General features: G+C 39.9%; 1 protein-coding gene across 3 annotated transcripts; it reads right to left on the minus strand.

The window, feature by feature from the left end:
* Positions 1-1,614: 1,614 nt before the first annotated feature.
* Positions 1,615-11,888, minus strand: LOC107044894 (chromodomain-helicase-DNA-binding protein 1). 3 transcript variants are annotated; one of them, XM_015266960.2, is made up of 7 exons: positions 11,833-11,888; positions 10,495-11,537; positions 8,927-9,042; positions 8,386-8,664; positions 8,032-8,223; positions 3,264-7,844; positions 1,615-3,202 (listed from the first exon to the last, which is right to left on the minus strand). In XM_015266960.2, the coding sequence occupies exons 2-7, from the start codon at positions 10,498-10,500 to the stop codon at positions 2,974-2,976; spliced, it is 5,403 nt and encodes a 1,800-aa protein (XP_015122446.1). In that variant the 5' UTR covers positions 10,501-11,537; positions 11,833-11,888; the 3' UTR covers positions 1,615-2,973. The 3 variants fall into 3 exon arrangements, with proteins under 3 accessions (XP_015122446.1, XP_015122447.1, XP_028982409.1); XM_015266961.1 differs by lacking the exon at positions 11,833-11,888 and adding an exon at positions 11,712-11,801; XM_029126576.1 differs by lacking the exon at positions 11,833-11,888 and having other exon boundaries at positions 10,495-11,661.
* Between the last annotated feature and the right edge of the window lie 633 nt (positions 11,889-12,521).

A 12,521-nucleotide genomic window follows, 5' to 3' on the forward strand; every position in this document is an offset into this window, starting at 1 on the left:
CGCGCGGGCGGCCATTATATCGACTGTTTCGTGGAGCCTTCATACGCGCTCGCACACGTTCCAGCCAGCAATGGATAAAGTGACTTGTGATGTTACTCGTGCGACGAGGATGTTTTTTTGAGAATGTACATTGACAACAAATAATTTTTTGACGTTATTCCTTTGTTTAAACAATGAGACGAGAGATTGCCTGAATAATTCTTCGAGGAATATCAGTGAATTTTTGGTTAATAAAGTTGAGGACTCTCAGTGGACGAAATGAGTGAATAAATAGATGATTGAGTGTTTATTTCGCAATGTGAGGAACGGAGAATACGTTTGTAAACAATGAAGTCATTATACTGGGGTTAGCGGGGCGCCCAGTTGTTTCTCTTTCTCTCTCTAAACAGTCTGCGGCGAGTAGGTACGGCGTGTGGACGCGACGATATTATATCGACCGGTTTGTAAAGCATTTCTCAGTTCTCACACGTTCCAACAATGGATAAAGTGACTTGTAATTTTACTCCTGGCACGAGGATGATCTTTTTGAAAATGTACGTTGACAACAAATCATTTTTCAACATTCTTTCTTTGTTTAAACAATGCGAAGAAAAATTGATAAACACATTGTGGGGGAATGTTAGTGAGTGTTTGTGTTAATCAAGTTGAAGATGCTGGGTGGACAAAACGAGTGGATAAATGGCGTTGATAAATTATTAAATATTGTTTATTTATGGATAATCTTGAAGTGGAATTTAGTGAAGGGTGATGACCGTTCTCTGCAGGTGTTTATGCTTCTTCCGTTGGACTTTTTCATTTGTTCAAATAATCACAATGGGAACTTAATGAACAATTGATGAATTGATTGTCAGGAAATCGACAAAATCATCCAATTTTATTACTTCAATCCTTGATTGTTGCAAATTATGCAACAAAGAACGAATCGACGAACTGTTGAGGAACAAAGAATCAGAGATGAAGGAATGACAATCATTGATGACATTCTTCTTCATCAAACGAATGGAGTACACCAAAAAGTGCCCGTGGTTGAGACAATCACGAGCAACTCATTGTTATGGTTTTTACTAATTGTATAATCATAGAAACAATAGTGAAAGTGAAAAATAGTGATTTGTGAGAGTGATTGAAATGTGTAAAGTGATCCTCCCGGAGTGAAGCAGATCCTGCAGCAGAGCTGGAGTTTTTCAGCATCGTGGCATTGCAGAGTGGCAGAAGGGTGAGTGATAATTACGTAAAACTGCATGCTTATCCTCTCATTGCGGCATTGATAGAAATGGAGGAGAAAATTTCCTCACATTTCCCCGGGGATACACCACAAGATTCGATTATTTTTTGAAAATTCCAACAATTTTCTTCCTCGTCCAACAAGGCACGTTTCCCCGAAAAATGGTAGGGGTGTCCGTTGACCTGAAAATTGAGCGATTTGCACAATTTCACACTATTTTATACCATGTCCCGCGTGAACGGCGAAACCTTTACTATACGATCGAGTTGAGCTCTTTATCGGGATATAATCGAAATGCACTGGAAAGAAAATTTCGGGGAATACCATCTTCAGCCTTACCCTAGTTGCAATTAAAAAAAAATGACAATCTAAACCCTTCGGCGTGAAAATTCATTTACTTTGTATATTTCCAGAAATATTCTACATTGGAGATTGATAAAATACAGTAATACATTGTAGTAATGCGACGTATGTTCTTTAATGGTACAATATGCTCATCGTTCGACTATTCATCTAAATTACTCATATTAACTTATAAATTTTTCAATTACTATTTACAGTTAATCTTCCTTATCTCATTGATTTTACGCATCATTGTTTTCACGTCAACAATATCCATGATTTACGATTGGCTAGTAATAAATTATAAATTCACTATGGTCATTTCGAACAATCATCGTTCGTGCCTCAAAAAATTAGAAAAAAAATTAGAATTCGAGGCCCTCTTCTTCATGGTCAGTATTAAATCTCAATACTCGGACAGTAAACCCTCTCATGCCAGTGATTTATTCACGTGATTACCGTAATTCACAAATATCGATATTTTTGTTATATACACAAATGCACACTAAAGTGGCAATGAAAACAAGAGAATTAAATTACTGCATTAATATTTCCCAATAGTCTGTATCAGCGTTCTATTAGATCGGATTATTCCTCTTTTATCGTCGTCATAATCATCTGAGTATGAAAAAAGTTAGAAATTGTGTAGCGGATCGATATGTGCGTACCAATTCAAGACAATTTGATGATTCACTGCTTAAATGCTGGAGGCTATTGAATTCTGAATTACATAACATGAAAAATAAGAGTCAATGTTTCTATTCTTCAATGAATGCCAATCATCGGAACCATTCACGTCCCCATATCATGAACATATGATAGTAAATTTGATTGCTTCATGCTAAACCAGTAATATGCGTCGATTAATGTGAACTAAATCAAAAATATATCCATTCAGGCACACGTGTGCACTCGCATCCACATTCCAGTACTTTTGCATATAATTTTTTCCCCATAATGTTTACACGTTAAGAAAGTAATATGTACACATGCTGTACAGTAGGTGACAGTCGAGTGAGGTGAATGTACATAAACAAGTGTTTAACAAAAAATGATTTAAAAATAAAACGCGAATGGCCATGCGTTAAACGAAGAACCAATACGAAGGAAGGCGTTTATGTAGACACAATCGACCCAATATTCTGTACAGAATTGGTCGAAAACTGAATATTGAGGTGTTCTATACATAATTGCACATAAAACCGAAATGATCATTGGCACGTTCATCATATTAAAAAAAAAAAAACAGAATTTCGAACAGCGAAGTATCTCATAGACTGTTGGGGTTAAAACGATAGTTATATTAATACACAGATAAAAGAGAGGGAAGAGTTGTTGTCCTATTGTTAGGAATAAACCTAGAGTCGAGCGACGACACACTCGAGGACGGTGGCAAGAAAGGTGCACTAGGAGTTGCCGTTTGGAGGTGGAGGCCTCCTGTCATACTCCCTTCTGTAGTCTTTATTGGACCGCCAATCGTTTGGATAACCGTCACCGGTGTAACCTCGTCCACGAAAGTGATTCGATGGAACATCAGTGGGGGGATAATTAGCACTACTAGCACCTCCATAACCACTTCCTGGTCCACCGTAGCCGTAACCGCCTGTTGGGCCTGATGGATACCTATAATAATCACTGAAAAACCAAGGAAAATTATTAATAAATGATAATGAAAGGGGATAAATGGCTTTCTCACCTGCGTTTGTCGTTGATGTGCATTCTCTCACGATCCCTGTCTCTGTCTCTCTCCCTGTCGCGATGATATCCCCCAGGCATTCTCCCATAAGACTCGAATCTGTCACGTTTGTGGTCCGGAAATCTGGCCTCTCGTGGATCTCTCCCATCTCTTGGCAGTGGCCAATGGTCATCATCTCTGCCTCCACTATAGTGTCCACCAACACCATAACCCCCACTGTCTCTTCGTATCCTCTCGTCCTTCACAGGAACATTACTGAGTCTGTCATGATTTCTGTCTCTATCTCGGTCTCTCTCCCTGTCACGCTTCAACGTGTCTTTGTGTTTCGAATCCTTTGGTTCCTTGTGCCTCATATCACTATTAGCCAAGTTTGACGAGGGATTGGGAGGTTGGGTGGGCACAATGGGGCCTACGGAGGCGGATACTGGAGAATTGTAATTCGCCGCGGAGTTAGCTGAATGCTTTTTACTGGGAATACTGCTGTTGGAATTCTCCTCCACGTCCTCAACTTTTCGTTTAATCGATTTAACTTCTTTACTCTCACTCGGCTGTTTCTCGTGCTTCTCTGAGTGCCTTTTATTGTCCTCTTTCTTCTCGGGGGTCGATGCCACACTGGTATCAGCGTCTTTATCGCCCCGCGATTTAGTGGCATGCTTGTAGAGTTTGTAAAGCTTTTTCGCGTCAAACTCTGTGAATTTCGACACAAAGTACCACAAGTTGCTTCGCCACTCTTTAATTTGCTCTTGGTCCTTGTACTCTGAGAGACAGGTATTAATTTGATCGCCGATTTGAACGAGACATGCTCGTGTATTGGCGAGTTGTTCAGTCTCACTCAGAGTTTGATCTGGCCTATCGAGTGCCTTGAGTGCTTTCTTAACGGGTCGCATTTTCTCTTTGCATTCATTGAATATGGATGGATCCAAATCCCCAAGTACATCGAGTGCTCGAGGCTCATTGTTCGCTGTGAAATGCATTGGACCAACTGCCTGCTTCTTCTTCCCCTTTTTCGTTTCTTTCTTCTCCTTCTTCACCTTCCTCTCCTTCTTCTTATCCTCCACGAAGACAATCCCCTCGCTCTCCTCCTTAATTTCCTTCTTTATGGATACATCCTCTTCCTTCTTGGTAACGACTTGCTTATCAACTTTAGATTTTGGCTTTTTATTCTCATCCGCTGAACTGTCATTTTCCTCAACAATTTCCTTCGTGAGTGCGACTTTAGGTTCTTTAGGTTTCCTGGGCTTTCTCGTTCTGGTCACACCGAGTTTTGAATCCATTTGTCTCTTGAGTATTTTAAGGAGATACTCGGCTCGTGCATTTAATTGCTTAACCTGGGGTTTACTTTCATTCGGCAGTATTTTATCAGAGAGTTTCAAGCTTGGATCCATTTTGATGGCCTCCCAGCAACCCATACCATGACTGTAAATGCCCCTGAGAAGTCTCGAGTCGTCCTCCGACGTCCAGTCACAGTCGAAGTTGGCTGGTTTGAGTTTGACATCAAAGTGCCAATTGGCCCTTTGCTCAGGATCAACTGGAAGCATTTGGTCGAGGGGTTCAAGCTCCTTTTCAGCAGCTGAAAGAGACTTGGCATTGACCATAACTCCAGCCATTTTAAAAGTAGGTCCCCTCCCACGTTTTCTGCCTTTCCCCTCTTTTTTCGGTTCCTCTTCAGCAGTTTTATTCTCTTTAGCTGCTGTCTCGAACTCGGCTATGCACGCATCACACCTAGACTTCAACTGTTCACCGAGATAACGTAATTCTGCCATGGGTTTCTCCTGTAACTCTGCATCAGCAGCAATGTCGTCCAATCTCTTGAGTGGTGCTGGAAACTTTTTGTAACTCTTAATGAACTTGCGTATTTCAACGTCAGTGAAACTCTTGATTGATTCCCTAGGCACCATCCGAGGTCTCCCACGTTTCTTCGGTCTCTCCTCATCAGTTCCCTCGCCCTCACCACTTCCCGAATCCTCCCCCTCCTCACTATCATCTGACTGAGTTTTCCTGCGTTTTCTCCCCCTCCCCTCACCTTGATTGATCTGCTGCAGTGTTTTTCTACTTCGCGGTGGCAAGTAAAGATCCTCCATCTCCTTGGATTTCTCCTGCTCCTCAACTTTCTTTCTAAAATTCTCTGGAATTATCTCCGCCCAGTCCTTACTTTCATCATCATTCTCGTTCGCTAGTGTCAGAGGTTCTGATTCTTCTTCAAATGCAGCAAAACTTGCCACTTTGAAGGCTGAAAGCAATTCGTCACCAACTGTCGCTGGAGCCTCATCCCTTGTTTCAGCTCTACGTAGAATTTCATCGATATCACAGGTCGGCTCCTCATCCCCATCCTCCTCGTCCTTGAACAAATCCTCAGCTCCAAATTTCAGAATAGCACTGAGATCTTCCTTGTTGAATGGATTATTATTGGAGCCAGATGCACCTTTCTTGTCCAAAACAGTTCTGCCAGTTGTGTCCATCCTTTGGATAACAAGATGATCGAGAACCATTTTCTGCTTGGCCCTTTCAACGATCTCCTCCTCCACTGAATTTTTCGTCACTAATCTGTAAATGTTCACCTGATTTTTCTGCCCAATCCTGTGTGCTCGGGCTTGTGCCTGCAAGTCATTCTGTGGATTCCAATCCGAATCGAATATTATCACAGTGTCAGCAGTTGCAAGATTTATTCCAAGCCCACCAGCCCGAGTTGAGAGGAGAAAACAAAAGTCTGTAGAGCCCTCAGCATTGAAATGATCGAGTGCCTGCTTACGAAGTTCCCCCTTGATGCTTCCATCGAGTCGTTGAAAGGGAAAGTGTCGCTTCTGCAGGTATTCACTAAGAATATCAAGCATTCTCACCATTTGACTGAATATCAACACCCTGTGACCAGTCTCACGAAGTCGAACAAGAAGTTTATCGAGTAATACTAATTTTCCAGAGCCCCTTATTATTTGCTGTAAATAATCCTCATTCGACTCCTTCTTGTCTCCCTCCATGGGTTTCGTCAGAAATGCATGATTACAACATTTCTTCAATTCAATGACAATATTTATGAATGTCATTGTCGATCCTTTGACACCTTTTCTCAAGGCATTATAATTCTTTGTCAAAATCCACTTGTAGTACTGTTTCTGCAACGACGTCATCTCCACACGAAGAATCTGCTCGACTTTGGCTGGCAAACTCTTTTCAACATCCTTCTTCACTCGTCTGAGTATGAATGGCTCTAGTTGTTTATGCAGCTTGGAATAACCCTTTTGCGCTGCATTGTCATGTTCCTTTTCAAACTCCTCCCAGGTGACAAATTTGTGGGGCATTATAAAATGCAGCAGTGCCCACAATTCCTTGAGACTGTTTTGCAAAGGCGTGCCAGTTATCAAGAGTCGATGATTCGTGCTGAATTCAGCCAGTGCTTTGTACAACAAAGAATCATCGTTTTTCAATCTGTGAGCCTCGTCCACAAGGAGAGCTGCCCAGTTGAGAGCCCCCAGAAACACTTTGTCCTTCAATACAATCTCGTAAGTCGTGAGAATAGCATTGAATTTCAGTCGTTTAGAGGGATATGACCATTCATATTCACGTATAACATTACGAGACGTGACATCACCCAAGTAAGTGACGAAATTCATGTCTGGTGCCCACTGGGCCATTTCCCGCTGCCAAGAGGTCATCGTTGACAGTGGAACAACCAGAAGAAATGGACCATACAGTTGGTAAGTGTGAAATAGATAATAGAGGAAGCATATCGTTTGAATTGTTTTACCCAGTCCCATCTCGTCAGCCAATATGACACTATTTTCCTTGCACCATGAGTGTATCATCCAGTTGAGACCGTCCATCTGATAATCCCTGAGGATTAATTCTTTTCCCTTGCCCATGTACTCTGGCTGTCCCTTGAGCTGATGAAACTTGGGTCGATACTTCAAGACCTTGCAGTGTTTACTGGGAGTCTGTTTGGAGTCCTCTCTGTCCCGAAATTCCTTGATTTTCTCCGGCCATTTTTTTATTATAAGGGCTCCATCCTCCCACGTGGAGTCTGCGTACGGCAAACTCTCCCATTTGCAATAATAATCTGGATGGTTAGAATCTGGTTTACGATACTCGGCGATGATTCTCTCCACGTTGTTGTAACTCTTGAGGAGCTCCTGTTGAAGCTCAAGCTGACATTCGTAGTAGTCAATGTCCTCAGGTCCAGCAAAATCACGCCACTGTTTTATTTCTCTCTCCCGTTTTATGAAATTATCCAGTTTCTTCATACCCTTGACCTTCTGAGCCTTCAGTGAATCCTCAGATTCCCACGTGTTATGAATGTGTGACCAACCTTTCCATTTAATCAGGTACTGAGTTTCACTCTCATCTTTGCTCAATTCTTTTGGATTTGGATCACCATTCTCTTCAACTGCGTAGACTGTTGTTACGTTACCGGTCACTCCTTTTTTACCTCGTCGCTGGGATATTATGCGTTCAATTGTCTCGGCATTGTCGGGCTCTGCCTGTGATGCTGATGTTGCTTCATCCACTTCGACGAGATCCTCACTGTCTGTGCCCTCGTCACTCTGCTCTTTGTAACTGACTGATGTACCGGCACGTCTTGTTACTTGTCTGTAAATTCATTTTAACTAAAGTACATAATGATAATAAAAATTTTCAGTCATAAATAAATTCATTCGCGCTTGAAAGAAGTTTGCTCCTACGATTTTTTGACCCTTGAAAAATCCCCTGAATTGCAACTTCATCTTCTTGTCAAGTATTAATTAATTAATTTTATTTGTGGAAATAAAATACAAACCTTCGATTATCATCACTATCGTAAGAAGAATTTTCCGATGACTCGGAGACACGTTTCTTCCTGGACCTTGCATTTTCCTTAGCTTTCTGGGCTGCACGTCGATTTATTGATTTACTAGGTGGTGGTGCTCTTCGTGAATCAAAATCCTCCGATTCCGAATCCGAGCTTTCGGAATTCCATGAATTTTGGGAACTGCCAGAAACGTAATAAAATTTCAAATTAGGAGAGAATTGAAAGAAAAAAATTGAATTTATGGAATTTTGAAGACTACTGAAGCGAATGTTGCATCGACGAATCAATCATTGGTGGCCATTTCGCCAATTTCCACAGCCTGAACCTAGGAAGTGATCTTACCTCTTCTTTTTATGCTTCTTGCGACCATCGCTGTCGCTCTCTCGAGGTGCTGTGAGCCTCTCAGGCTCCTTCCTCGATCTCCCCGAACGCCTGATCCCATAGATATCTGGATTCTCATCCCATTCACGACTAGTGTCCTTATGCCTGTGTTTAGTTTCGGTGCTGTGATTTGAGCTTTTGCTCTGGAAACTATCGCTTTGTGCAGGTGCATCCGATTTATCTGACTTGACCGATTCAGAAGCCGATGCTGAACCAGAGGCACTCGACGAGCTGGAGTCACTGTTACCCCCCGAGTGAGGAATTTCGTGGTTTATATTATAACTTTTTTGCATCAATTATTCATAGCCACAGCAGGTTGAACTATGTCACGCGAGGGTTAACCCTTTTTTTTCCTTTTTCGGAAGTGAATCAATGAATTTTTAAATGAGTTTGTGGCATATTTCAATACAATGTGTTGCCATTCTTCTTTAGTTTGAGATAGGGAATTTATTTAGTGCCCGAATAGTTGACGAGAATATTGAATTATTAATGAAATACTGACCTGTCGCTTCCAGAACCATCGGAATTGGAATTACTTGCTGATGAACTGCTGTCACTCTTACTTTCATTATCGGAATCTGATCCGGACTCTTTGCCAGATTCAGATTCTATAATTTTCTGAAATTACGAAATTGAAAAAAAATATTGACTCCTTCAACTCCATATATTAAGGAAAAAAAAAATTAATTGCTCGTGTTGTTTGGAATAAATGAATTCGGAACCATCGACCTTTAATTCTAAGATACGAGAGGAAAAGTTCAAATTGCGATAATGCAGATTCTCTGTCGACTAAATTCAATCAGCCATTTTGCACAGCAACCACCATCTTGTTGAAACATTGTAGAACATAAATCTTCCCTCAAAATTGCCTTCTCCTCCGTAGAATTTTAATAATAATAGTAATATTAATGATGAAACAAGGAGATATAGAAAATAAGATTATTTATATAATTAATTTTTATTTATTTTATCAATGTATTTTACATCAATATCGTTGTAGATTTTATAGTATTGATAATTCATATATTTCACACTGCTTGATGATGATTATACTTCAAATTTTCCTTATTACGATTATTTTTATCCTTTGATGGTCTTTTTCTACAAATTCTTGGAGAATTTAGAATTTTTCTCTGACCAAAATCAAGGAATTTCCCACGGAAGATCACAATAGAAAAGAAAAACGACAGGAATTTACACTAATTACTTGTTCATTTAATACAAAAGCAATCAAAAATTGTAATTTTCGCATTATTAGAGTTATTTTGAGTCACAAATTGCATTGGTAAAAAAATTTTCAACCACTTATTTTCCACAAAGACACGTGAATAGTATTTACCAACAACTCTGTGATATGTTTCACCAATAAAACTCTTAAAAATCATGAAAAACAATTTGATAGCTCCAAAAAAAGGTAATTAAGTTGTTCCCAAAACCAGCTCTAAAGACAAATTTTGTTGATTCAATGGTGAAAAAACTGCTAAACCATGAAATATATTGATGATACACAGTAACAATGAGGCTATACGATGCAGTACGATGAAAACTTTGGGTTTAAATTGTAAAAATGGGTCTATCATAAATTTTTGAATATCCTGGTGTTAAAGCACAAGGATATCACAAAGAATAATTAGAGATGAAAAAATTGGTGGAACAAGGGAATTTTAATTGAAAAATATGTATTTGAAAGGATGTAAACAAACTTATAGGTTAATACGAGTGTGAAAAAACATGAAATTTTAGTAGAAAACTGAGTCAAAGGTGTCAACGGATGTTACACTGGAAGTACAGGGGGACCCCGCCCAACACCATAAAATCATCAGAAATATATAATAATCATTTAAACTGATTTTAGAAGCTTTTTAATGCTTCTCTAGACGATGAAAAGGCATGTGGCAACGTGAATTTCGCTTATTCCAAACAACACTGTGAGCATTAAAATCCATATTTAATACCCAAAAACCATTCCAAACACTCGCCATTCAATAATATACCAATAATATATCAATATAATCGAATAAACAATGATATATTGTAGAAATTATTGTCTACCCCACTGATCACACTCACCTGCATCGTCCCCGTCTACGCGTCTCAATCTCAGTTACAATATCACCCACAAAAACTAACTATTAACTGATATTTCAATAGTTTATGTGTCAAATATAAACGCGCACCCGGAATATTAAAACTTTTACGGTATATAAACCCCCAACATCGTACAAAAATATCGAATATTCACGTACTATATGGTCTCGGGCCAGAGCTCGGCCGCCATTTTGTGAACTCGACTCGTTCGTTTCTTCCTCACCCCTTGTTGCCCCCCTTCGCCTAAATTCCACTTCATCGTCCCGTCGTGCAACGCGCGGCGGGCTCATTCTCCCCCGTTTTCCCCTCCACATCGCTATATTCCATACCATTTCGACGTCGCCATCTCTGTAGTCGAGTTAAATTGTACGCAAGCGCGATTAAATAATTCCCCCCTCCGGCCCCTGGCCGAAACGTTCTCGCGCGTCGTCACGTAGTGAGCGAGAGAGCGTAATATGCAAAGTAGAAATAAAAAATCGAAGGAATTTATTGCCTATAATTTTTTCCAAGACTATTTCCTTTATCCGCCGTTTCCGTTTGTCGGTTTATTATCGTCATTAAAAACAAATTGTATTGGGAGTTTTTTTTGCTGACAGTATGTTTGGAACATTCGAAATTGCAAATAGCCAGTTTGTAATAAGCGAAAGTCATTTCATCAGATAATGCCTGCCATTTTGATTTCTGCAAGTAACTCTCTACCCAGAAGCCACTCTTCTACATACATAGTTATATTATTACAAAGTCAAGCTGTTCATGCGCAATTGCTGTAGAGAGAAGAAAAAAGTTGAATTAAATGATCGAGAGATTGTGTTTTTCCAGGAGATAATTGTTATTAGTCCACAAGGCAAGAGTGATAAATTGATGCTGATGATGTAATAGTAGATAAAAAAAATCACTTACAACTATTGAAAGTGAGAAAACCCCAAGCGTTAGATAGTTGTGTATGACGTAATCTTCTAATTTACAAATGATTACTCCAAAGCACAAATCCGAATCAACTGCTCCGTTTCAGAGACTGGGATTGCCTGGGGAAAGTAAATTGTCAATTTTTCAGGACAAAAATACCAGGAGAAATCTCAGATTTTGATACAGTTACATGTAAACGCGTGAAATAGCTTTCGTACAGAGAGAGACCAGGCATACGGAAAAATTGATACCTTATTTTATCTGATTGAGGCTAAAAATTAAGTGATAAATACCAGACAAATGTCCCAACTGGGCGCAGAGCAATAAGAAATACGGTGAATACAATCTGAATGATTTATCAAGCACTATTGATAGCAACAGACGATTGAAAATGACAAGACTTAAAAACTTTACCCAAGAGCCTTTGGAACACCACGGTGGAAAAGGAGGAGAGGTAGGGGCGCTCGATAGACGACAACTCGACGACTTCCGGTCATGCGCACGCCCAATCTCGCACAGAAGGGGTAGGCCAAAGAGGATTGACTAAAGTAGAGGCTCAGATCTCGGAGTTCAAGTGACCCCAAGGGACAAATAGTACGATCCCAACGAAGGGATGGCGCCACGGTCGAATCTGACGGCTGGGCGAACTGCCTGTGCGGGTAACTCGGCAGATCCGATCAATTAGCCCCTCATGTAAGGATATTCCAAATTTTTATTTTTTTCCTCATTGAAGTAGTTTTGAAGAAAAATGCGAGCTAATAAAAAACATTTGCTAGTTCGTACTTTTTTTAAAATAATTTTTTGAAAAATCACCTCTGAAAAAAAGGCGTTATCCCCTCTATTTCATTATTTCCAAAAAATTTTATCACCAATCGATAGCAAATTGTTTGAAGATTTTTGCGAGTTAAGAGAAAATCGTCAATGCAATCTTATTATTGTGTAAATTAACAATTCCAATTTCAACTGAAAACCAGAGTTGATTACCAGAGTTTGTAACAGAGATGTCAGAAAAGATATGAATTTTTTTTTTGGCTCAAATGAAAGAGCGGCTCGAAAAATGGCGTGCAGAAGTCTTTAAAGATGAAAAATGTCTCTAAAGAAGA

The sequence above is a fragment of the Diachasma alloeum genome, unplaced genomic scaffold (genome assembly GCF_001412515.2).
Source record: "Diachasma alloeum isolate Michigan unplaced genomic scaffold, Dall2.0 Dall_scaffold_00832, whole genome shotgun sequence".
Taxonomy (NCBI): domain Eukaryota; kingdom Metazoa; phylum Arthropoda; class Insecta; order Hymenoptera; family Braconidae; genus Diachasma; species Diachasma alloeum.

What these genes read in the sequence shown, in the direction of transcription:
- LOC107044894 (XM_015266960.2), bottom strand. An exon ending in GATGGTTCTGGAAGCGACAG is followed by an intron (nt 8,665 to 8,926) that starts GTCAGTATTTCA and finishes GGGGGGTAACAG; the next exon opens with TGACTCCAGCTCGTCGAGTG. An exon ending in CACATCAACGACAAACGCAG is followed by an intron (nt 3,203 to 3,263) that starts GTGAGAAAGCCA and finishes TTGGTTTTTCAG; the next exon opens with TGATTATTATAGGTATCCAT.